Raw genomic sequence first — 27,793 nt, forward strand, 5'->3', positions numbered from 1 at the left:
TGCGTGCTTCATACGCAGTAAGTAGAACCCATTGATTTCAATAGGTTTGCGTACATGCGCGTATTCTGCGTGCACATTCTTGGCTGCACAAAATAAGATAGAACATAAGATAAAAAAGTCAATGGCAGGTGCACAAATGCACGCGCAATACGCAAGGAGATGCATGAAACGCTGTGTAAATCCACTGGAAGAGGAACACAACTGGAACTAATTAGCCACTTTGATCAATGCGTTTGTTTGCTGTACACAAATTAACATGCCCTGCAGGCGGAAAAAGTACAGTAAGCTACTCCAATATGTGTGCAAAAAAGCCTCACTCATAGAGCAAAAAGGTTGCAATTGCGCTTATGCCATGTGAAGCCAGCCTTAGGCCTCATTCAGACAAGTGTGGTTTACATGCTGCCACAGCAGCGTGTAAACCATGCTTCTATAGCAACTAATAGGTTGCTATGAAAGCGCTCACACTGAGTTTTTTTTTACCAGCACAGATAGGACAGCGAATGCCGACTTGCCTGTCACCTCCCTGCTGCGCCGCTGTCCATAGTGCTGACCACAGACCCCTATGGGAGCCGCGGCAGCACTCTGCTCGCAGCACGAGCATGTGAACAGGCTGCTCCACGGAGCATGGAGCAGCTCGTTCACTGCAGAATTCCTGCATGCCAGCAGCGTGGTTTACACGCTGCCATAGCAGCCTGTACACCACGCTCATCTGAACGAGGCCTTAAGCTGAAAGCACACTTATATTTTTGTTGCATTTGTCTGATCCAAAGCCAGAAGTGGATCAAGCAGGAGGGAGCAGCAGACAGACGGCCTTCCTTTATAGCTCATTCCTCTTGAATCCACTTCTAACTTTCACTCAAAATTCTGCATCAAAAACTGCCACAAATTGCATTATAAACAGCACAAGATTAAGTGACTATGGGCTTCATCACATGACCATGTTTGTTCAGGTATTTGCGCACACAAAATCTGCGCTCGCTAAACACCGAGAATAGAACCTGTTGATTTCAATGGGTTCCTACTCCGAAGCACGCGTTTCGCATGCATGGGTAAAACGTGGACCGGCCGTACCATTTTGCATTTTGCACAGCAAAAGTCCCATAGAAGTCTATGGGAGCAAATACGGAAGGGGAAGGATGTGACACTGCGCAAAACGCTGGGAACAGAACACGTCTGGACCTCATTGCGCTTAAGTAGCCTTTTAGAAAATGTGAGTCACCCGTGCGTGCGAACTTGCCTTGCGCGTGCAAAAAATACAGTAATTTGCGCAATACACGCGCACAAATTTACCTGAACAGCCTAAATCATAGGGTACTTTGTATCATTTACAAACAGAGGATATTAGTGATATATTGTGGCACTAGTACATATCACACTCGGTAAGTGATCCGCATTATTATGGGTGAATATTAAGACTTGCGCTTGAAGAAGTTGGTTCTGCTCAGATACTTCTAGGTAAATTTACATTGTTTCTGACGGCCCGTCAGTTACGGAGAGGAAGTTCCTGCCCTGGACTATTTGCATAATGGCCCCCCCGCCCTCATGAAAAAAATTGTACGCTCCCAAGATCTACTTTGCAAACCGTGTGGATACTTCATGTCTCAAGATGACCACAAGTGGGGCCGTGCTGTGTGCTCTCTGTATAGCGGTCCTGGTATTCGGTAGGTGAAATATTGGTATTTGGTCACCACTGCTGGTGTTTTTTATAATCTTAGGCCAGTCTATAGAACATATGTAACATCGCACAGTAGGATGTGCTCACAGTGTCTGTAGATCTCAATGCAGAACTGGGCAGTAAGAAAGTGAAAAAAGTACTATAAAAGACAAAAGTTCTATCGCTGCACTTTGTTTTAGGGGAGAACATCTCTATCTTACTTTGTTTCAGTCCACTTTGCATAGAACAGTCTTGTTTATACCCTCATGTAGTGAATTTTCTGTGAAAATACCTTTTTCCTGCACATCTGTGTGAAAGAGGAAGCAGGGGGGGGGTCATGTCTCGAAATCTGACTGCAAAGGGGCAAAAACATCTCTACAGCGGCTACTATAGTATACACAGGCAACGTGAATTATTGGCAATGGGTTACATTTTTTTCAGTTTCCACTATGGGATGTTATAGTTTATGTCCAATGTTTTATACATAGAATTAATCTACATAGTGAGCTGAATAAGGTGGTAACTTCATTACATTACTGTACCGTTTCATCATTTTAAGTCTGTTTTATACTCCAGAGCTGCACTCACTATTCTGCTGGTGGAGTCACTGTGTACATACATTACTTATCATGTACTGATCCTGAGTTATATCCTGTATTATACTCCAGAGCTCCACTCACTATTCTGCTGATGGAGTCACTATGTACATACATTACTTATCCCGTACTGATCCTGAGTTACGTCCTGTATTATACTCCAGAGCTGCACTCACTATTCTGCTGGTGGAGTCACTGTATACATACATTACTTATCCTGTATCGATCTTATGTTACATCCTGTATTATAGCCCAGAGCTGCACTCACTATTCTGTTGATGGAGTCACTGTGTACATACATTACTTATCATGTACTGATCCTGAGTTATATCCTGTATTACACTCCAGAGCTGCACTCACTATTCTGCTGGTGGAGTCACTGTATGCATACATTAATTATCTTCCACTGGTCCAGAGTTACATACTGTATTATACTCCAGAGCTGCACTCACTATTTTGCTGGTGGAGTCACTGTGTACATACATTACTTATCCTGCACTGATCCTGAGTTACATTCTTTATTATACTGCAGAGCTGCACTCACTATTCTGCTGGTGGAGTCACCGTGTACATACATTACTTATCCTGTACTGCTCCCGAGTTACATCCTGTGTTATACTCCAGAGCTTCATTTACCATTCTGCTGGTGGAGTCACTGTGTACATACATTACTTATCCTGCACTGATCCTGAGTTACATTCTTTATTATACTCTAGAGCTGCACTCATTATTCTGCTGGAGATTTGGCCCCCAGAATTATTTTCTCATGGCAGATCATCTGATTGCATTTCTACTCCAGACTTTCCAACTACCATATGCTCAGTCGCTTTTTCTCTTCAGTTGTCTTATATTCACAGATGTAGATGCCGTTGTCTTTTTTCTGGATATCTCCTCTAAGTTACATCCTGTGTTATATACTCCAGAGCTGCACTCTTTATTCTACTGGTGCAGTCATTGTGTGCATACATTACTTATCCTGTACTGATCCAGAGTTACATCCAATATTATACTCTAGAGCTGCACTCACTATTCTTCTGCTGGAGTCAATTTGTACATACATTACATTACATATTCTGTACTGATCCAGAGTTACAGCCAATTCTACAGCCTGCAGAGCTGAAATCTCCCAGCTTTCACTGCCTGATCAGTCTCCACACAGAACTAGCTGTGTTAATGCAGAAAGCTTCATCCATATGCAAAGAATTAATTTTCTGTCGCAGAAACATATGCGACTTCTGCTGAATCTAACACAGAATGTCACGGACATCTATGGTCATTTATGTTTGGTCCAGAAGATTACAAGGGGGGCTAGGGTCTATAGATCAATTTAAGCCATCTGAAATAAGGCTTAAATGGTCACTGCTTTTTCAAACAACTTGTGATTATGTGATAACCAATGTAATAACTAGCAAAAGTACAATAAATCATTTTATCAAAAAATGACATTTTTTGCTGAAAAATCCCTTTAATGAGCTGGCTATTAGGGGTCTCCCTTCCTTCTAGTTTGCTGTCGACTGCCTGTTGTCATGAGAAGTCCATCTCTAATAAAAGGGATAAGAAGACTGATACCAGGAAGTATAGGATGGGGATGACTCATGCTGAACACAGAAGTCTATAGAGAGGAGAGGAGGGTAGGAGGAGGGAGAGAGAAGCAGAGACTCACACAGATGCTACAGCTTATAGTGATTGCCTTACAATGACTAAAATCACATTTACACTGCATGTTCTTCACGATGCAGTTATGTACAGATGTAGCAATCATCAAATTAATGTTTGTCAAGATACACCTGTTTATTTAATGCACTGAACATTTATTTGGCGCCTTATGCTATTTGAGATAACTATGTAGCGGCCGCAGTATTAAAGATAAGCCCTGTTACATCTGTATGTATGTGCTACAGAGAGTAGAATATGCTGTCTTCTCTATGTGGAGTATATAGAAGAAATCATAGCAGCTAATCTACACCCACCAGCTCAGCGATATAGAAGAGATCCTGCTCTCCTATGTGTAGAGTGTATGGAGGCATGATAGTAGCAGTCTACACCTACCAGCTCAGAGATAGAGAAGAGATCCTGCTCTACTATGTATACAGTGTATGGAAACATCATAGCAGCAGTCTACACCCACCAGCTCAGAGATGGAGAAGAGATCCTGCTCTCCTATGTGTACAGTGTATGGAGACATAATAGCAGCAGTCTACACCCACCAGCTCAGAGATAGAGAAGAGATCCTGCTCTCCTATGTGTACAGTGTATGGAGACATCACAGTAGCAGTCGACACCCACCAGCTCAGAGATAGAGAAGAGATCCTGCTCTCCTATGTGTGCAGTGTATGGACACATCACAGCTCAGAAAAACAGAGAAGAGGTTCTGCGCTGCTATGTGTTCAGTGTATGGAGACGTCACAACAGCTAGTCTACACCCACCAGCTCAGAGATAGAAAAGAAGAGATCCTGCTCTCCTATTTGTATGGAGACATCACAGCAGCAGTCGACACCCACCAGGTCAGAGATAAATAAAAGATCCTGTTCTCCTATGTGAGCAGTATGTGGAGACCTCATAGCAGCAATCTACACCCACCAACTCAGATATAAAGAAGACATCCTGCTCTTCTATGTGTACAGTGGAGACATCACAGCAACAGTCTACACCCACCAGCTCAGAGACAACTGAGAATTAGAGCTGGATTCTGCAGGGGAGAAAACTCATGAAAAATGCAGGATGCAAGTCATATAATGGTCAGATACAGTGTAATTCCTCATGGCAGCTTATTTTGAAAAGTCACCTGAAAAAGTTAGGTATGCTTTAAGGCTCATGCACACGGTCATAATATGAATCTGTTTGAGTCATTATAGGGCTGCCATAGAAATATATAGGGCCTCTACTGTCGCTGCCTCTGATTCATACACTTTGCAAAACAAAATCAATTAGAGGAGAATATCTGTATGCGAATGGTGCTCAACAGAACCTTATACTAGGACTACAATAACGATTTCCGTCACCATGTGCATGATTCCTAATATTTATTAACTCCCAGAATACACTGCAGCATTTAGTATTGCAGTATACGAGCTCAGCTAAGCTTTTTTTCGGAATGTTCAAATCTAGAGTTGGCTACACTATAGACATGCTGATCACTACAAGTAAAACAGTAGATTTGCAAAGTTACTAAAACTTTTCTGCTGTTTAACTGTAATATGTTGATCAAAAGTCTGAAAGACGCTTCGAGGACTAACAAAAACTGAAACCCCATAAATACAATGATACGTCAATGTATACATACCTCAGACCTTGGAAACTTGCTGTCTGGTTTCACAAGCTTTTAGAGTGCAGTAAGGTAAATACGTAACACGCTGAGGAGCTGGAAGTTAGGGCAAAGGTTTAGCATAAAACTATTGCTAACTAATTAGCATTTAGATCCAAAATTCTCCACGGATTAATTTTTTAATATATTTTTCTACAGTCCGAGGTCTCAGTCACACGGGCGCTGCGATTTTCAGCCACTTACATCGAGTGCGACTTGTCAGGAGGCGCTTCCTCCCAGCCTGACAGATTTAAGTATAATCTACTCCAGAAACTGGTGTAAATTATAGTAGAAATGTACCCCAGCTCATAGAGGGCAATCAGGGGCGTAGCTAAAGGCTCATGGACCCGGGTGCGAACGTTTATCTTGGGGCCCCCCAACTATGCTTAACCCCTTAACGCAGAGGTGTAACTTGACGGTCCTGGGCCCCAATGCAAAATCTGTAACAGGGCCCCCAACTATAATCCTTTATTCATAGTCCTGGGCTCCCTTGATGCTCCCTAAGGCTCCTGGGCCCGGGTGCAACTGCATCCCCTATTGTTATGCCAGTGTCAGGGGCGTAACTAAAGGCTCAGGGGCCCAGGTGCAAAAGTTCAGCTGCCCCCCCCCCCCCTCCATCTGTACTCGTACACATACCTAAACCGAGCTGCAAAACGAATTTAGATACATGATCTGGCCCCTTGGTTTAAGTTTTCTAAACATGCCTAGTTTCCTAGACCAAATAAAAATTTGCCCCTTAGGCCGCTTTCACGCGTCCGAGAAAATCCTGCAAGGTTTGTGTGTTGTGAAATGTACAAATCTCGCACAAATATGAACCCCATTCTTTTGAATAGGGTCAAACATATGAGTGATTTTTTTTCCCCCGCATCACAGTGTGGGAAAATATTGTTGCATGTTCTATCTTTGGGCATTCCCTCCGAATGCCTCTCATCACCTATTATTTTCAATGGGGCCAGCACAGCATCACATGGTGTTCGAGGTGCACGCGAGTGCGATGTGATGTCTCCCGCATTGAAAACAATGGGAAACACTCGCTACTTTCCTGAAGTGATGCACAGTGATTTTTAACACAAAAACACCTCGTATCCGTGGGAACATCGTATGCTAGTGAGCGTGATATCAGGCTGAGTTTCACAGCTCGATATTGTACTCGCCTGTTTGAAATTAAGAAACTGCATGCTGGTTTTTGATGAGCCTTTTAATTGTGTGTAATAAGGCCTCATGCCCACGGCTGGATCCGATTCCGTCTGCGAAATCTCATAGCGGAAGTGGACCCGGTGCCCCCCAGAGACCCTATACCCACCTGGCCGGATCCGCCATGAGTGTCTTGGCTGGCGATCCAGCATGCATGCGCAGTGCAGCGAATGACGTGCCGGTGCTGGGCTGTGACGTGGATTCACGTGATACTTTTGCAGTGCTCACAGCGGAAGTATCGTGGGACGGACGGCTTCTATTGACTGCAATGGAAGCCGTCCGTGCGATTTTCCGCACAGACTAGAACAGGTTGTGATTCTCCTCTGCAAGCGGAAAATCGCAGTTGATTTCCGCTCGTGTGCAGGGGAGAATCTTTTAACCTAGCATGTCTACGGACGGACATTGCTGCGGAATTTGGCCTAAAGTGTTCAATTATATACAGGAGATACTCAGGGTATATCAGCATGGTCCATATCACTATATACCAGGAAATGTATGACATACCAGCTGTACATATGTAATTATATACAGGAGATACCCAAGTTATATCAGCACAGTCCATATCACTATATACCGGGAAATGTATAACATACCAGCTGTACATATATAATTATATACAGGAGATACCCAGGTTATACCAGCATGCCCCATATCACTATATACTGGGAAATGTATAACATACCAGCTGTACATATGTAATTATATACAGGAGATACCCAGGTTATATCAGCATAGTCCATATCACTATATACCGGGAAATGTATAACATACCAGCTGTACATATGTAATTATATACAGGAGATACCAGGTTATATCAGCATAGTCCATATCACTATATACCGGGAAATGTATAACATACCAGCTGTACATATGTAATTATATACAGGAGATACCCAGGTTATACCAGCATGCTCCATATATACATCTCCTGTATACAGTGATATTGACCATGCAAGTGTTAGTAAAAAAAAAGATGAAAAAGGAGGGTTGAGTAAGACCCAGTGAGAGCAGGGAAATAGTTCTGGAGTACGAAGTGTTTCGAATGATGGAGGTGCTGCCAACCAGATGACGCTCCACCAAGGTGGGCATGAGTATACCGAAAAGAGTTTGGAAAAATACTGGTGTGAAGGCGCAACCCTCTAAGCTAGTAGAAGATTAAGGTCCAAGATGCGATAGTGAAAGCACGTCTTTTTTATTATTTAACTAAATTAAAAAACAGCAAGTGAACACGCGTTTCGGGGGCGAGCCCCTTCATCAGTTCGGCTGGATTAAACACTGAACCCAATGCTGTAGAAGCACACAATTCTGGCCTAGCTTTCCAAATAGACTTTTTTTTCTCATTTTCACATGCGTATGCACATACACACTTATATATACCCCTCTTGGGTGGAGCAATTATATTAGATCTCCCAATAGGCTGTACAGTGATTTTAATTCTGTAGTCATTAGCTGAAAGCCGCCCCATGATTGTCGCTCCATCTGCTTTTATATCGGCATTTTCAAGATTGTTATTAAACTCCTGATTTGTCTTCATCCTATTTTATAACAGATATCTGCTTTGTATAAATGATATGTCGTTTTACACGGACCGGATGTGTACCTTCTCCTGTAGATTTACGTTTGTTGTCATATATATGTTATCACTCTTCAGATCTATGTTCTTATTTATCGTATTTATTGATACATTCATATATAGTGATATGAACCATGCTGGTATACCCAGGCTCAGTTTATGTCCACATGGTTGATATCAATATATGCAGGATGTTTATCTTATACCAGCTGTACATACATAATTATATACCGGAGATACCCAAGATATATCATCATGGTCCATATTACTATATACAGTAGATGTATATCCCCCTGTATCCCTACACATAGTGATATGGAGCATGCTGGTATACTCTGGATAGCTCCTGTATATAATTATATATGTACAGCTGGTATTAGTTATACCAACTGTACTTATTTGAGTATGTACAGTACTTACCACCTCCTCCGATCTCCTCCTCTGCTGCCTGACACTGCCGGCCTTGTGATTGGTCAGTGCATCACCGGTCGGACCAATCACGCAGCCAGCAGTGCACTGATAGACTGCAGTTGTGGCCAATCACAACTGCAATCTCTCAGTGAAAGGGAGGGGTGCATCGGGGAAGTTTGCAACCTGTAATTGGCTGCCGGCTCCCCTGGTAACGACCCTCCCTTCCTTGAATGCGACCCACAGCCAGCCTGTGATGGTGACACTGTATCCAGCAGGGGGCCCGCGGGCCCCGATGGTGATACTGTACTCGGCAGGGGGCCAGTGGGCTGTGGCAGTGATACTGTATCAGGCAAGGGGCCCACTGGCCCCTGTTTTCTAAGGGACCAGGTCACAATTGTGACCCCTAGCGGTATGCCAGTGCAACTGATACTATAGAATGCATCAGTGGCCTCTTAACCTGCTTTGGTACAATGTCCTAGGGATCAGTGCTACCTCTGTACCCCCTAGCACTATGTCCCTGTGTGCAGTGCTATGAAAAGAGGTTCTGATGCAATTGAATGTGAATATTTCTTATATAAACACATTTTATAATACAGACACAACACCAAAAGACCCTACAGATGGTCCACATTTAGTTGCGTAGAACCACAGGGGCATTGGACTTGCACTTGTATTATGTCTACCTAAAACTGGACTAAGCGCAGGGTGAGTCCTCCTTCTTGTGACTCCTCAGCTAACAGTTGGCTATATTCTCATTGCCACATAATTCAAGATTTCTAATATCGTACCAATGTGATAAGCATTGCCTTCACACAAGTTTTCGCTTTCTATTTGCAGATCAGGGATGCTGTGACAAACGTAACAGTTCTTCAGAAACAAGTATGTATTTACTAGACTTATAATTGAAATAAACTGCATCCTTTTAACTGAGAAACTCTGGCTGCCTGCCACTAGGGGGAGCTCACTGAATAGGATTTATAATACAACAGTTACAGTGAGCTCCCTCTAGTGGTGACTGCAGGCAGCCAAAATATTATCATTTACAGCTCTGTATCAGGAAAAAGAGCTCCAACCATTATAAAGATATATTAAGCAATTAATCGGTACCGAATATTGGACCTAAAAACAAGATAATGATAATCTTTATAGAGCATCAGCATATTCATCAGCACTTTACAAATCAGAGAGAAAATGAACTGACAAAGTCAGACTTTACATAAAGTATTAAACTAGTAAATCATTTTGTTCAGTTGGGGTGAGGGCCCTGGTCACAAGAGCTTACAATCTATGAAGAGATAGGAGTAAGGGCCCTGCTCACAAGGGTTTCCAATCGGGGCATGGTGTTTAAAGGTGGCCATAAGATAACAAGCAGGTGATCCAAACACTGATAGTTTAATCTGAAAGAGGCAAATCTCAGGTATCCTGTATCAGGGGACGGTCTGGGTGGAAACAATATGGATAGTTTGGAAAAAAATATTCCCTTCATGCAATATGCCAGGACTTACCTGGTTCATTCAATGACAGATAAGCTCAAGAACGCCCAAATCATAACCTAACACCAACTTTAAAAAAAATATTTAGTCTCAACCTTCCCGCATCAATGGAGTCCTAAATCACTACCCTATTTGGGGATACTTTTAACCCCTTTCATCGATAATCTTGTAGTTTTTCTCCTCTTTTGCCTCCTATCCGCTATTCAGAGAGAGTTAGATAAAGTTTCAACATTTAAATCTAATTGAATACTACATAAAAATGTGTTTATTATTATCTCAGGTCACTCCCAATAGGAGGGGGACCCAAAAGAAACAGGAATTCATATGTTAAAATAATCTATTTGTACATTTTGAAACTTCTGACCCTTCAGGCCCAATGGCCACGGACGGATTATCACTGCAGAAATCGCAGAATACCCCTTTAAGCAGGATGTGGGGTCGGCCCTCCTACTTGTCGGTATACCTATACCCCATGCAATCATAGACCTGTTGTCATACACTACAGGCTGAGTATATTATGTTAAGGTGTATCGTTCAAAAAAAAGTTCAATCGCAAAAGTGAACAATAATCGTTCGCTCCAAATGCGAGCCAACGGCGAATGAGAATTCTTCACTTTTCGCTCATCGTTAATTTTATTTTATGCATACATAAAAATCATTGTTGCTCGCTCAGTCCTCCATCACTCCTACAGGGACTGTGAAAGACTGAATGGTTCTCGTGTGAACGAGCCAACGATGTATCTGCGCACCCAAGTAGAATGCGCGAGCGAATGAGTTAACAATTACGTAATTCGCTTGTTCAAACGATTATTGGAGTCACCTCCTATCCCCTCAGTGGATGAACTTATCTCAGTTGTCTCTACTAATTGCTTATCATGCTCACGAGTAAAAAGGGCAAATTAGTAGAATTCCAAACTAAGTGGGGGGGGGGGGGGAGGCTTTTTCTATAGCCCTTTCGAAAACAATAAAAGCCTCTCATATCGCCCTTTCTGGTCTGAATACATTCCAAGTTAGGCCTCTTTCACATGGGCATTGCAATTTTCAGCCGCCCGCATCGCGTTTTCTTGCCCATTCAGACTGACGGTTGCAATTTATATACACTGCAACCCAGAATTCCGTCGTCCAGGGGGAGAGAGTTTAGCGATGCTAAACTCCCCTCCCCTCCCTTTGCCGGCTGATCACAGCAATAGAAGCCCCCATAGAAGCCTATAGGAGCTGTTAGCAAAGGAAGGGGGGAGGGAGGTGGTATATACACAACTATGCTTGATTGGTTATTTTTCACTTTATTCCGTACTGTCGTTTCTCTGTGCCTGTTAGGGCAAGATGATACCATCCTGTTTATATAGGAAAACTAATGAAAACTAGAGTTAAATAAAAGCATTCAATAATCAGACATACAATGTATACGGGTCCGCATAGGTCTATAATCGTATTAGCTACTGATTCCATGATCAACTAATAATGCAGCAAACACAGGAGCTGAGAAAAACAAGTAGTTTGAGGCAGAGGCGTAACTTGAAGCTCCTGGGCCCCTAAGCAAAACCTGGAACAGGGCCCCCAACTATAATGCTTTATTCTTAGTACTGGGATCCCTATATGGAGAGGAGAGGCCTTATGGACCCCCTACGGCCTCATGCCCATGGCCGGGTCAGATTCAGACGGAATTCCTGCAGCGGAATCAGACCCGGCGCCCCCCCAGAGACCCTATACTCACCTGTCCGGACCCGCCACAAGTTTCTCACCCGGCGAGCCGGCGCACATGCGCAGTGCATGTCGCACAAGTGCTGTGCCCACAGTGCGGAATATCAAACGGCTTTCAATGACTGCAATGGAAGTCGTCCGTGCGATTTTCTGCACAAAATAGAACATGCTGCGATTTTTCCCTGCAAGCGGAAAATGGCAGTTGGTTTCCACTTGTGGGCAGGGGAGAATCGTTCAACACAGCACGTCTATAGATGGTCATTGCTGCGGAATGCGCGTCGCGCCGTGACGTCTGCAGCGCTAATCCATCCGTGGGCATTAATCCTAAACCTCCTGGGCGCGGGTGCAACCTCATCCCCTATGGCTACGCCAGTGGTATGAGTTTTCTCTTCTGTCCTTTCCTTCTCTTTCTATCCACTCCTCCTGGCTCTGGCAACTACATGTGTGATTGGGGCATCAAATTTGATTCTATGTGCACTAAACATGTTATTGTATATTTTCCAAGTATCTCTCAAGTGAGTAGTAGTTTGCATAAAGAAGTTTCCACAGTGATATTTTCATTACTCTGGTGAAATTGTAACTGAAATAGAATAACAGGGTGCTATTTCTGTATTCAACATTAACTATTAATAACATTATTGTTCAATAGCTGCCACATCTCTATTATCCATCTATCTATCTATCTCATATCTATCTATCATATCTCATATCTATCTCATATCTATCTATCTATCTATCTCATATCTATCTATCTATCTATCTCATATCTCTCTCTCTAATCTATCTATCTCATCTCTCTCTCTCTCTCTCTCTCTGTCTATCTCTCTATCTAGCTATCTCCTATCTATCTCATACCTATGTATCTCATATCTATCTATCTCATACCTATGTATCTATCTATCTCCTATCTATCTATCTATCTATCTATCTATCTAACCTATCTCATACCTATCTATCTATCTATCTATCTATCTCCTATCTATCTATCTATCTATCTATCTATCTCTCTATCTATCTCATACCTATGTATCTCATATCTATCTATCTATCTGATACCTATGTATCTATCTATCTCCTATCTATCTATCTATCTAACTAACTAATCTATCCTATCTCATGCCTATCTATCTATCTACTTCATATCTCTCTATCTCGTACCTAGCAATCTATCTAATATCTGTCTATCTATCTCATGTCTATCTCATACCTATCTATCTCATATCTATGTATCTATCTCATATCCATCTATCTATCTCTCATATCTATCTATTTCATATCTATCTAATCTATCTCATATCTATTTATCTCATATCTCTCTATCGCATACCTATCTATCTATGTCATATCTATCTCTCTATCTATCTAATCTATCTATTTCATATCTATCTCATATCTCTCTATATCTATCTCTCATATTTATCTATCTATTTCATATCTATATAATCTATCTATCTATCTAATCTATCTATTTCATATCTATCTCATATCTCTCTATATCTATCTCTCTATCTATCTCATATCTATCTCTCATATTTATCTATCTATCTATTTCATATCTATCTAATCTATCTATCTCATATCTATCTCTCATATTTATCTATCTATTTCATATCTATATAATCTATCTATCTATCTAATCTATCTATTTCATATCTATCTCATATCTCTCTATATCTATCTCTCTATCTATCTCATATCTAGCTCTCATATTTATCTATCTATTTCATATCTATCTATCTATTTCATGTCTATTTATCTCATATCTCTCTATTGCATACCTCTCAATCTCATATCTATCTCTCTATTTCATATCTATTTATCTCATATCTCTCTATTACATATCTATCTCTCTATATCTATGGCCGCCTGCAGACGAGCGGGTCGGATCCGGCAGCGAGAAATCTCGCCGCGCGATCCGACCCCAGAGCCTGCAGGGACAAGCGCGTACTCACCCGCGCCTGGCGGCCCCGGCTCTTTGATGTGCCGGCTGCCGCGCAGCCGGCGCATGCGCAGACCGGAGCCGGCGGCCAGGTGAGTGCGTGCCCCGCAGGAAATTAGAACATGCCGCGGTTTGTTTGCCGCGCGAGATTTCGCATAGGAGTGCGTATTGTAATGCACTCCTATGCAGACTTTCAGCGGCGGAAATCCCGCGGGAAATCCCGCGGCGGGATTTCCGCTCGTCTGCAGGCGGCCTATCTCTCATATCTCTCATATCTCTCTATCTCTCTATCACAGCAGGATAATAGACTAGACCTGATGGATCAGTGACTTTTTAAAACTTTATAAACTATGTAACGATAGATTTATAGTCTATCTCATTTGAGAGATACAAATGTCTGTAGGATGCATTTGTCAGTTTTGTTATTTTTTGGCCTTTGCTACTATCACACATACTTGTAGCATAAAAAGTAGCAAAACCAGCAAGTGCACATATAACCTTATGCAGTTTTCTACTGAATGGCGCTGAGTTGCTATCCCTGTATAGCGCTATGTGGAGAGCAACACTGAGCAGAGCAAAAAGTCAGCCTGGCCAAGGTGCTGCATGTTACCCATCAGTATGCAGCAGCATATCCTTACTCCAAAGAGAAAACTCCCCATGTATGTCCCTGCTCTCCATACATATCTCTCCCAGTAGAATAAGCCATGTCAGGAGATATGTTGCAAACAACAGTGAGCTTGTCCAACGGATTAACACTTTGTTGTTGTAGGTGCGATGCTGCAGAACCCGCGCTTTGTTCTTCTGAGAAAAGGTCTGACTGTCAATCTACAATGTGGATGTAGGAGGGAATTCCCCCCAAACTGTTCCACCTTTTGGTATCTCGGACAACAAAACGGCGCCGTGATCAATTATTTAGAAAATGATCATCGCACTACAATGCACAACAACTGCCTGACCATTAGAGATGTCCAGAAAAAGGACAACGGCGTCTACTTCTGTGAACATAAGACAGCTGGAGAGAGAAAGCAGTTACCCTGTGGGACGGAGCTGATGGTAGTCGGTAAGTCTGGAAGAATGTAATCAGACCATTTAGCATGAGAAAATTATTCTGGGGGCCAAATCTCCAGCAGAATAGTGAGTGCAGCTCTGAAGTATAATACAGGATATAACTCAGGATCAGTACAGGATAAGTAATGTATGTACACAGTGACTCCACCAGCAGAATAGCGAGTGCAGCTCTGAAGTATAATACAGGATGTAACACAGGATCAGTACAGGATAAGTAATGTAGTGACACAGTGACTCCACCAGCAGAATAGTGAGTGCAGCTCTGGAGTACAATACAGGATGTAAATTAGGATCAGTAAAGGAAAAGTAATGGATGTATAAAGCGACTCAACTTTTTTATTCAGGTTAACTCTTGTAGATAAATTTTAAAACAGAGTGAAAACTGCACATACCATTTAAGCATTTTTAGGCGACACGTACTAATATAGTAACATAACTACAGTTTTACCGTCCATCTATACAAAGCATGACGTAAACATACAGATCATACGCTGAAACATTGAGGTTGTTTGGAAGGGAAAAAGTTTGAATCAGGCATCTAAATCCAGTAAAATTGATATTTATTTAATCCAATATCAAAAACCTAGTTGCTGGTATGATGTACTGAGACACAGGAACAGACCTACATGTTTCAAGAGAAAACCACTTTTTGCTTGAAACGCGTAGTTTATTCCTATGTCTTGGTAGATCATACCAGCAACTATGTTTTTGATATTGGATTAAATAAATATCGATTATATTGGATTTTATTGGATTCAAAAGCCTTTTCCTTGGCTTTTGTGTACCCCCAAAGTCTCCTTGGGATATATCCGTGCACCCTCCCAACGATGATTGTGGAGCTTTACAGGATGCTTTGGTGTGCGCTGACTTTATTTTCATGTAAAGTTTTACTAAGTTTGTTTCCTGTTTTTCATGGCAATCACAGTGAGTCAAAATGCACCTGTTCTTTATTTTAACCCCTTACATGATTAGGGTAACACACAATCTCAACTTATTCTGTACTTTGCATAACAAATACTAAGAGAACAGACAATTTTGATGAATTAGAAGTTGATTACCCACAACATTATACATATTTGTAGGTGCGTATTGAATGATGGGCAGATAAAATCCCCAATGATCCGCTGTTATCACTAAGGAAAGTTGAAGGTTTGTCACACATTTCTCCTGCAGTGGCTACTACAGGGAGAAATGTGGTATTGCAAGTAGTCCATACAAAAGAATAGGAGACCATATAATACTGTATATGAGTCCTCCAAAGACAAATCTCCTTTTTGCAGCGCCTCTCCATTCTAGCTACTAGAGGTGAGGTCCCAAGCAGAAGAGCCCTCCTTTATGATGTCCAAATGCTTAGTTCATACATGTGATTAAATGGCTTTGATTGAAGTCTATGAACATAGAAGCAAATAGAACGTCCATCAACATAGTTCAAAAAGCAAAAGAAACAAAAGCAATAAGGCATCTGGTTAAAAAAAACATCACTTGCCCCTTTGTCTTCGGGAGTATCAGCACATAGATCGTTCGACATTCAGAAACACAATGCTAGACTGTCTACTGTCAAGTTAGTGACCACAGGCTGATTTGGGGAATGTTCAGCTATTTTTGCAGGATTATGGTTCTGCCTTGAAATCATTAATATCTGTGCAAATGTCACTTCAAGGTCTAGTAGGTTTCTATTTTATTCTAAAACCTCTCAGTTGGTAGGCGGTTGTAGGTGGGTGAATAACAAGGCATATGATGCAGACATCTTGGCTTTATGCAAGAAAATACCCCTAATTCTTCTAGTTTTTCATACTTTTCTTTTCACTATGTAGCATTTGTGCCCAAAAATCAAGCTTCTTCAATAAATGTATACAGTTGCTCTCAAAATAATTCAACCCCCATCTAACATGCAATAAAACATAGCCAATAAAACCCTCAGCAGTACAGGTATCTCATGTGTTTTCTCTCAAGCACACCTGATGCAACTAATGAAGCCCTTGATTAGCTGCACCAAGTGTGCTTGAGACAAGACCTGATTTCCTGATTTGCAAATGTGTGTCCTTATGAGGGATTCTATTCAAAGAATTGAAAGATTCTGAGACTGCAGTAGTCATTAAAAGTGGCATTTTGTGATAAATTTGGGAAAAAGCACTTGTTATATTAGTTGAACTGAGCTATTTAAATTGTTCTTGCTTGATTGTTTTTTTTTGCAATCAGCTGAAAGTTTGTAAATTTGGCAGATAAATCTTATCTATAATGGGGCTAAATCATTTTGATTACAGCTGTAAGTACACAATCCTTTAATACATATGTTCTTCACTATACCGGACATGTCTATGTCACCAGTACACAAAAAGGATAGGATCTGCTTGAAAAACAGCGCCACGCTTGTCCTTGGGTTGTGCCTGGTAATGCAGCTCAGTCTGATTCATGTATCATAATAAATGAAGAAATTAATGAAATCTTACCTAATACACTGTGCTGAGATCAATGATTTGTAGATTTCTACTGATTTTACTATAAGTCCCAGTATAACTTACTTTTTCTCGCACCCTCACAATGCACTGAATGGAGTTGCCTAGCATGCACTCAGTGCCAGCCATTGGTTAGATGGCACCCTGGGCATAGTTATTTTTTTCCCTTTCCCCCCAGGTCATAAGAAAAAAAACTAAAATATATTTCACTAATTTACAGTCTTTCTGCACTTTGCTTGTGCAGAAAGCAGCAGTAAGGAAGCATACCCATACCAGAAGAGGTCAGCGGATAAATAAAGTACCAGAACCAAGCTCAAACCATAAGTACAGCACCATTAATAAACTCATAACATAAGTACAGCACCAGATCCAAGCTCAGTACATAGATACGATACAAGAACCAAGCTCATAACTTAAATACAGCCCCAGAAACAAGTTTCAAAGCCTAAATACAGCACCAGAACTAATCTCATATTACAAATAGAGCACTAACCAAGCTCAGTACATAGATAAATTAACAGAATCAAGCTGATAACATAAATACAGTAGCAGAACCAAGCAATTGTGTTGTGCGGGTGCTGATGGGCTGACAGCGGCTGCTCGGAACGTCAGAGGGGAGTAGACAGAGCCAGAAGCAGGATGATTCATGTAGCTCCACAAGATATTGCTGAAAGGAGGGGGAAGATCATCTGGTTGGGCAGACCCAGGGGGACATTCGCTCCTGTCCTTCATCCAATTGGTGCCCCCTACATGCTGGTAGCTGGCACCCTGTGCGACCACATGGGTTACACTTAGCTAAGGTCGGCAATGCATGTACTTATGGGATTGCGCCAGTGTTCATCTCCACTGGTAACAACATTCCTAACAATCAGAACATTAGTAGGGAAAGCAAGAAAATAGCAAAGTTACAAACAAAGTACGAACACTAAAAGTGACTTTTTTTTTTAAGCAGCCTACCGGACACCAGAAACTGTGAAGGCAAAAAATTCAATGAAAGATACGATCATAGTGATTCAGATGTTCCTTATTCTGCTCTTTACAGTGGTGCCTATAACACTTGTAAGAGAGATGGTAAGTCTAATGGCGATTATTGCTATATGATTGATTAATCTGATATCCCATCTAATTACTTACAGATACAGTATATATTGTCTCCACACCACATTAGGGGGGTTATATTAACTCTTTCCAATCCATTTATTTTTTCTCATCCATTCTCCCCAGCTCCAAATAAATTGGAGCTGGGGAGAATGGATGAGAAAAAATAAATTCTTCCTTCACCCTCCTGATCTGAAAGAGTTCAGGAGGGTGCCGGTGGTCATATCACCGTCGGGGAAATGCGGAAGTAATACTTCCGCATTCTCCCTTCAGCCTCCCAGCTCGGCGATCACATGACAGCTGGGGTCAGGTGGCAACCAGCGGTCACATGATCTCTGGGTCGAATGCGGAACTTCCACATTCTACCTTCAGCCTCCCGGCCCAGTGATCATTTAACAGCTGGGGTCAGGTGACAACCGGTGGTCACATGATCGCCGGGCAGAATCTCCGTGCATAACATAGCGCTAATTGAGCGCTATGTAATGTGTAAAGGAGAAGGCAGAAAGGGTTAAAAACTCTTTCTGCCTTCTCCTCGGGGGTCCTCGATGAGGACCAGTGCAGGAGTCTATCTATACCCGATGTGTCTGATGATCGGGTGCAGATGCATCCCTGCACTGCAGTGTCGGGCCTATCCCGACATCGGAGCTGTGGGGGAAAATGATGATGTCGGGGCAGGCCCGTCATTGGATTGGAAAGGGTTAATAATAATTTTTATTTGTATAACGCCAACTTATTCCGCAGCGCTTTTAAAGCATGGGGGAACACAAACAAGGCAATTACTTGTGGTATACACCTATTTGGGGAGGGACGAGGTGGTTCAGGAGGTACAGGGGCAGGAGATAAGGCACAGGGGAGCACAAAACAGTACAAAAATTACATATAGCATTTAATTATAAGGAAAGAGAATGGGTGGGGGGGTGATAAGGAGATACAGGGGCAAAGGATGATGATGATAGGCAAAGTGGAAGGTGTGGGGAGCCATAGGGAGGGGCATGGGGCATGTTGTGGGGGTGGGGGATTAGAACAGGAGATTTGGTAGGTCTCCCTGACGAGGAGCCTTTTTAAGGCGTGTCTGAAGTTCCGTCCATCAGGGATTGTCCGGATGTTTTGGGGTAGCGCGTTCCAGAGGACCGGTGCTGCTCTAGAGAAGTCCTGGAGGTGAGAATGTGAGGATTGAATTAGAAGGGCGTTTAATCTGAATGTGTTGGCTGATCGTAGTGTGCGGGTTGGGTGGTGTACGGACAGGAGGGAGGCAATATACGGTGGCGCAGTGCCATGGAGAGCTTTGTGGGTGAGGAGTTTGAATTTAGTTCTGTAGTGGATGGGCAGCCAGTGCAGCGAATGACATAGTGCAGAGGTGTCTGAGAAGCGGCTGGATAGGAAAATTAGTCTAGCTGCGGCATTTAATATGGATTGGAGAGGGGAGAGTCTGGTGCGGGGAAGGCCAATGAGCAGCGAATTACAGTAATCGAGTCGGGAGTGGATGAGGGCGACCACAAATGCCTTTAGCGTGTCTGTGGTGAGGAACGGCCGGATTTTAGCAATATTCCTGAGGAGCAGGTGGCATGTTTGGGGGGTAAAGGAGAGGTCGGAGTCCACTGTGACGCCAAGGCAGCGGGCATGCAGTCTGGGGGTTATGATGGTGCCAGACACTGGAATGGAGATGTTGGGGGGAGGTCGGTTGGAAGGCGGAAAGACGAGAAGGTCAGTTTTAGAGAGGTTAAGTTTGAGAAAAAGGGAGGACATAGTATTAGAGACAGCGGACAGACAGTCGTGATATTTTGGAGGAATGGTTCAGAGATCTCACGGGAAGAGGTGTCTAGTTGGGTGTTATCAGCATAGAGATGGTATTGGAGGCCGAATTTGCGGATAGTTTGACCTATTGGGGCTGTGTAGATGCATAAGAGAAGATGACCGAGAATCGAGCCCTGGGGGACCCCAACAGCGAGGGGGAGCAGAGAGGAGATAGAGCCAGCGATGGAGACGCGGAAAGAGTGGTCAGAGAGATAAGAGGAAAACCAGGAGAGAGCAGTGTCCTTTAGGCTAATAGAGTGGAGCATAGCAAGGAGGAGGTCATGGTCAACAGTTTCAAACACAGCGCAGAGGTCAAGGAGAATTAGTAGGGAGTAGTCACCCCTCAACTTGGCCGTCATCAGGTCGTTTGACACTTTTGTGAGGGCGGTTTTGGTCGAGTGGAGGGGGCGGAAGCTGGACTGGAGAGGGTCAAGAAGAGAGTTATCAGAGAGAAATCATGAGGCGGGAATAAATCAGGCGTTCCAGTAGTTTTGAGATGGGTCGGTAATTGGCAGCTTTGGTCGGGTCAAGGGTTGTTTTTTTAGCAGAGAGGAAATGATGGAGTGTTTGAATGAAGAGGGAAAAATACCAGAGGTCAGGGAGAGGTTGAAGATGGTGGTGAGGTGGGTAATGACAGCCGGGAAAAGGGAAAAAGGGATCGGAGATGGTTTGAAGGAAGAGGGTCGCTAGCGCAGGTGGTGGGGAGAGCAGCGGGAAGTAATCTGGAGACTTTTTCCTCTGTCGTTGGTTCTAGTATAGATAGTGAGTGGGTGATGGATGAAGTGCTGGAGAGACCGGGATCGGGGCTAGCCGTTATGACCACAACACACAGATATCCTTTAATTCATCTGAACCAAACTTAAAAGGGTTCTATGGTAATCAAAGCTCAGCTCTGTAAATTCATGAAGTTGGGTTTCTGAGTGTTGAGGGTATAATATCCCTTTCACAGAAAAAAGTACCCTAAAACATATAATTTTTTATTAGTATATACACTAAAAACTTTGGGCTATGGACTAACAAGACGAGCAAACAGGCAAGAATTTGTGTATCAATGAGGGTATAATATAGACCTTAAAGGGGTTGTCTGGTTATAAACTATTAATGGTCTATCCTCAGGATAAGTCATCAATAATAGATTGGTGGGGGTCCATTGCCCAAACTGAGTTGTAGTTGAGATCACAGAGAGCTGTGCGGGTATCATGGCAGTCGGGGGCTTTCTGAAAGGCCCCAGAGCTGTCATGGCAGAATGCCTATCAAGCCATGCCTGTGGGGTGGTTTCATAGAATGCCTACCTGATCGCAGTATGATGTAATGCTATGGCATTACATCATACTGCAGGAGCGATCAAAGCATAGCAAGTTGTTGTCCCCTCTAGGGACTAAGAAAAAAAGTCAAAAATAAGATCAATAAAGTTTTACTAATTATTAAAAAAAAGTAATAAAAGTTTTAAAAAAACATTTTGCCATATTTATAATAAAAGAATCTAAATAATAAAACAAAAATACGTATTTGGTATCACTGCGTCCATAAAAGTCCGATCTATCAAAGCAATGCATTATTTACCCCGCACGGTGAACGTCGTCAGGAAAAAAAATAAAGATCACCAGAAATGTGCTTTTTTTGGTCACCCTTACTCCAAGAAAAAATGCAATAAACAGCGATCAAAAAGTTGTATGTATTCCAAAACCGTATCAATGCAAACTACAGGACGTTCCGCAAAAAACGAGCCCTCAGACAACTATGTCGACGGAAAAATAAAAAGTTATGGCTGTCAAAAAACGGCGGCAGAAAATAATTTAAAAACAAAATATTTTTGAAAAAAAATTGAAGTAGTACAGCCAAAAAAAAAAACTATATCAATCTGGTATTGTAGTAATTCTAATGACCCATAGAATAAAGTTATCATGTCATATTGGTTGACGTTTGTGCGCCGTAGAAACAAGACGCACCCATAGATGGCGGAATGTTGTTTTTTCATTTTACTCCACTCATTGAAAAATACAACTTGTCCCACAAAAAACAAGCCTTTAGACATCTATGTTGATGTAGAAATAAGAGTTCTGATTTTTTAAAAAGGGGGGAGAAAAAAAAACAAAAATGGGAAAAAAGGGCATGCCCTTAAGGGGTTAATAGTGAACGTCGTAAAAACAAAACTCAAATGAAATGGCGGAATTTCAGGTTCTTTTTTTTCTATTTACCCTCCCCCTCCCCCCCCAAAAAATATAATAAAAGTTATACAACACATTATACGTACCCCAGAGTGGGGGGCCACTAAAAATATACAACTTGTTCCACAAAAAACAAGCCCTCATACAGCGATGCCAACGAGTTCTGGCTCTTGCAATGCAACAATGAAAATTGGCCGCTCCAGGGGTGGGGGAGGGGCAAATAGGCTGGAGGCTAAGGCTACATTCAGACAAGTGCGAGTTCTCTGCCTTACGAGACGCACAAAACTCCCGCAATTAAGAACTCATTCTTTTGAATGGCGTCATACGCATGAGCGAGTTTTTTTTCTCCCTCACAGTGATGCTGCAAAGTAAAAAAAATCGCTGTGTGTCCTATTTTTTTTTTTGCGCCCCTGAGAACTCACCAGCTATTGTTTACAATGGAACAGTCAAACGCATCGCTCGCCGTGTGAGGTACACGCGAGTGCGATGTGATGTTTCCCATCGAAATCAATGGGAAACACTTGCCGATCCTTCGACGCCCGTGATACGTCGCGTGTAATCGCAGAGAAGCGATGCGAGGCGTTTTTCATGCAAAAACACCTTGCATCCGCGGGTGAAACGCACGTTGATAAGCGCAGTATCGGTCCAGGCTTCTCAGCCCAATACTGCGCTCGCTCGCTGAGGGGATGACGTATTCAACAGATGATCCCAATGTACTAGTTTCCAATCTTACCAATGAGCATATATAATATCCGATATGTTATATATCACACTCTGTAATCAGCACTAATAATACGGATTTTACTGATCTTGCAGAAGAGAAAACGCAGTTTGAAGATCGAGGACCACACATATGAGGTACGTGCTGGACATTAACGCTCTGCATGACAACAAGTCGCTCATATACTTAAAAACGTGAATAATCTCTATTTCACCAGCTGTGGATGAAATTACAAATCTCAGAAAGTCTTGCCTTCTTCTATAGGACATTATAAAGGGTGGACCGCAGAAAAGTCGCCACACTCTTATCAGAGCGGTCTGAAAGAAAATCTGCCCTTGTTGCCCATAGCAACCAATCACAGCGCAGCTTTCATTTCTTATACTGCTGATGTAAAATGAAAGCTATGCTGTGATTGGTTGCTATGGACAACACACTTTTTTTTTTTAGACAGCTTTCATAACAGTGTGCCCCTAGCAACCAATCACAGCGCAGCTTTCATTTTATCTCAGCAGTATTAAAAAGGAAATCTATGTTGTGATTGGTTGCTAGGGGCAACAAAGGTAGATTTTCTTTCCGCCAGCTTTCATAACAGTGTAGTGCCGGGCTATTTTTCCGTAGCCTGCTCTATAAAAACAGTGGTGTCCAATCTTTTGGTGTCTATGGGCCACACAGCACCTCTTTGTCCTCCACACGGCCCCCATCGTCCTTCACAGATACCCTATCATCCTCTACAGAGTCCCCATTCTCCTCTACGCACACATCATCCTCCACATTGCCTCCATCTTCCTTTACACGGCCCCCATCATCCTCCACACAGAACCCCCATCATCCCGCACGTGGCCCCCATCGTCCTTCACATGCCCCACATTGACTCTCATGCGGCCCCCATCATCCCGCATGCAGCCCCCACCATTCCCCCACGCGCCCACCATCGTCCTCTACACACACCCCATCATCCTCTTTATGATTCCCATCACTCTCCACACAGTCCCCATTCTCCTCGTTGCACACCCTATCGTCCTCCACATTGCTTTCATCTTCCTTTACACGGCCCCCCATCATCCTCCACACACACCTTATCATCCTCCACACACACCTTATCATCCTCCACACAACCCCCATCATCCCGCACGTGGCACCCATCGTCCTTCACATGGCCCACATTGACCCTCACGCGCCCACCATTGTCCCACATGCAGCCCCCACACAGCCTCCATCGTCCCCCCACGCGTCCGCCATCGTCCTCCACACACACCCTATCATCCTCTTCATGATTCCCATCACTCTCCACACAGTCCCCATTCTCCTCGTTGCACAGCCTATCATCCTCCACATTGCTTTCATCGTCCTTTACACGGCCCCATCAACCTCCACACACCTTATCATCCTCTACACATCGTCTTCTGCACGGTTCACATCACCCTCCACAGTGCCCCCATAATCCTCGACACAACTATCATCCTCCACATTGCCTCCATCATCCTTTACACGGCTCCCATTGTCCCCCATCGTCCCTCACACAGCCCCCATTATCCCGCACGTGGCCCATTGTCGCCCAAGCGGCCCCTATCGTCTGGCACGTGGCCCCCATCGTCCCGCACGCGGCCAAAATCTTCCTACACCTAGGCCCAATCATCCTCCACAATTCCCAAAACAACTCCTGCCTCCAGGCCATATGGACCCCAGACTGGAGCCAGCGCCTGCTTCTGCATGCAAGTCTGGACACAGAAGCCTATCCAGGCTCACATGCAGTTGGCGGCCACAGGCCTTCCCAGGAAAGGACACACAGCGTTGGCTTATCAAGATGCGACCACCGTCTCTCATCCTCTCCTTGATACAGGATAAGAACGGTCAGGATTCGGGAGGACAGAGGGGAAAAATCGCCGCAGCACGGTAGGCCCGGAGTAATGGAGTGTGTCAGACAGTCACAGAGCTGCGAGCCGCCCGCTGCCTCGTCATCTGCATGAGCCTGTCTGTGGGCTCCGTTAAAAAATGTCCCCATTGTTTAACCAGAAGACTCAGAAGTTCCTAAGTGGCAAGTGGGATTATGTATCAATCACTTGCAAATATAGTCAGTACTGTAACACTGGACTCTGTAGCACAGCATCATTGGACATTATTCACATTAAAATCCTGTAACGGGAAATAAGATGGCGGAGGGGATACAGCGGGCAGGTTCTCGGAAAAAATAGTGGAGACCTCTAGTGGATGATTCAGTGTTCTGCAGTTGGAACAGAATTGGGAGAATGGACATGTAGTTCTCACGTTGGACTTTAGTAGTATCCTAATTGGAATATATATGTCGCCATATTATAGAGGATAGCAGTGAAATAACATTAAGGCGATTCAGCAATCACTTATTCTCATTTTTTAAATGCTCCTCTCTGCAGGTCTCAGCTGTTTATGCAGTTTTTCTCAACTGCCTCAGTAACCACTTCCCATTGTACATATGGCTATATATGACCTAAATGCATATGCCCTGTGCAGTTAGGACGTGTATAGACTTCTATATACATATACTGTATATGGGGTGGGCTCATGAGTCAAGCCTGCTCCCTACACAGCAGGTATTAGCTGTCTATGACAACTAATACCTCCCCCCAAATAGCTGCGATCGGCGATAACCCTGACAGCAGCATTTAAAACGCCCCCATTGATTGGGATTTAAATGTCCGGAACGGCACCCCCATGATAAGATCATGGGGGTGCCGTTCAGGTTTCATGGCAGCCTGAGGCCTTTCTGAAGGCCCCCAAGGCTGCCATGATCATCTGCCTACTAAAATATGCCTGTGGCATGTATTTAATAGACAGCCTGGTAGAATTCAGTAAAATGCAATACCATAGTATTGCATTGTACTGTATAAGCGATCAAATGGTCACAAGTTCAAGTCCTCTATGGGAACTAATTAAAATATGTAAAACTAAAGAAATTTTTAATTGTACTGCGTCCATAAAGGTGCAATTTATTAAAATATCACATTATTAATCCCGCTTGATTAACTCCGTGTGAAAAAAAAATGCAATGACATTATTGCGTATCTTTTGATCATTCTGTATCCAGGAAAAATTTGAGTAAAAAGACATACATTCCCCAAAATGGCACCAATACAAACTACAGGTCACCCCGCAATAAATGAGTCCTCACACAGCCGCAAATGCACAGAAAAATAGAGTATGCTGTGTTTTTTTTTTGAGCAACCAAAATGTGCAGACAAAACGTGTGTGTGAACAAACCCATTGAAATGATTGGGTGGTGTTCTCTGTGTATTGCATGCGCAAATATGCCCATGTAAAGGGGGCCTTATGAACAGTATATTTAGTATAGGTTTGCCATAAAATCTTTCATTCTGTAACCAAGATTGTGTTATCCATTAACCAGGGGCTGGAGGCATATCAGGCAGCGACCTACGAGGACATCCAAACTGTACGAGTCCTTGCAGCCAAGACCATGGAGGGAGAGCACCCATGCATTGAGTAGGAGCGACACGGTGAAGCATATGCTCACCTTTTATTGATAAATGTTGGGTTTAAAGTCACCAAAAATGAACTGGTTGGAACCTAAATCCTGACTCTGAACGTTACAGTGATGAAAATGTCACAAACGGACAGTAGGAATGGACTACTATGTTAGTGATTCATCTGATCGTCCCAAGAGACCGGTGGGATGCTGTCATCTTTTACCCCCGCCACTTGGACTGGTGTTGTGTATTCAGCTTTAGCAATGTATAATCTGCTACATTTACCACCTGTACGTACTATATATATGTTGTAGCTATCTATCATGAATTGTTCATATGTTTAATTATATCAAGACCAAAAGAACTTAAAAGGAGCAATCAATCTTAAAGAGGTTGCCTGTTGTGGACAATCGCTTTTTGTTAGAAGGCTCCACTGAAAACAGGTTTGTCACTAGTTGTCCCAATAGTAGGACAGCAGTGTTCAGCTGTAAACTGCAAAGGAATCTAGCAACAAGTGTTTAATTTCCTGGCAGCGCCTCCAGAGGATAAATGAAGTATTACATGGTGTTGATTAAAATCAGTGGTCTTCTTTGTAATGCACAGATGTGCTGGGTCTATAGCCATTCTCTACTTCAACAAATGGAGGTTTTTAATGTGGGATTCCCTTTATTATCTTATAACACCCTATCAGGGAATCTGTTAAATGTTCCTTTTTCTAAACCGGATACCCTTTTTATATACAGTATAATATTAACTATTAGTTTTGAGTCAACTGAAACAGTAGAACCCTGTTTGGGGTCGAACATTGCTAAAATTATGGTTTGGCACGAACTTGAATCCAACTTTTAGCAAAGTTCTACCCGAAACAGGGTTCTGCTGGTTTGGTTTGTTCAACACTAGTTCTGAACACTGGTGTATAAAACTGACTAAGGGTGTATTCAGACGACCGTATATCGGCTGGGTTTTCACGCCCAGCCGATATACGGCGTCTCTCTCTGCAGGGGGAGGAGGCTGGAAGAGCCGGGAGCAGTGCACTGAGCTCCTGCCTCCTCTCCACCCCCTCAGCACTATTTGCAATGAGAGGAGGCGGAACGGGGGCAGCGCTAAGTTCCGGGAATTAGCTCCCCCCGGCCCCGCCTCTCCTCATTGAAAATAGTGCAAGGA

The 27,793-nt window shown here is 43.1% G+C and overlaps 1 protein-coding gene across 2 annotated transcripts; it reads left to right on the forward strand.

The window, feature by feature from the left end:
- Positions 1–1,553: 1,553 nt before the first annotated feature.
- CD79B (CD79b molecule) lies at positions 1,554–27,628 on the forward strand. 2 transcript variants are annotated; one of them, XM_066586476.1, is made up of 6 exons: positions 1,554–1,661; positions 9,571–9,612; positions 14,636–14,926; positions 18,340–18,461; positions 23,267–23,308; positions 26,551–27,628. In XM_066586476.1, the coding sequence occupies exons 1-6, from the start codon at positions 1,607–1,609 to the stop codon at positions 26,647–26,649; spliced, it is 651 nt and encodes a 216-aa protein (XP_066442573.1). In that variant the 5' UTR covers positions 1,554–1,606; the 3' UTR covers positions 26,650–27,628. The 2 variants fall into 2 exon arrangements, with proteins under 2 accessions (XP_066442573.1, XP_066442574.1); XM_066586477.1 differs by having other exon boundaries at positions 18,343–18,461.
- The last annotated feature ends 165 nt before the right edge of the window (positions 27,629–27,793 follow it).

This window comes from Eleutherodactylus coqui, chromosome 13 (genome assembly GCF_035609145.1).
Source record: "Eleutherodactylus coqui strain aEleCoq1 chromosome 13, aEleCoq1.hap1, whole genome shotgun sequence".
Taxonomy (NCBI): Eukaryota; Metazoa; Chordata; class Amphibia; order Anura; family Eleutherodactylidae; genus Eleutherodactylus; species Eleutherodactylus coqui.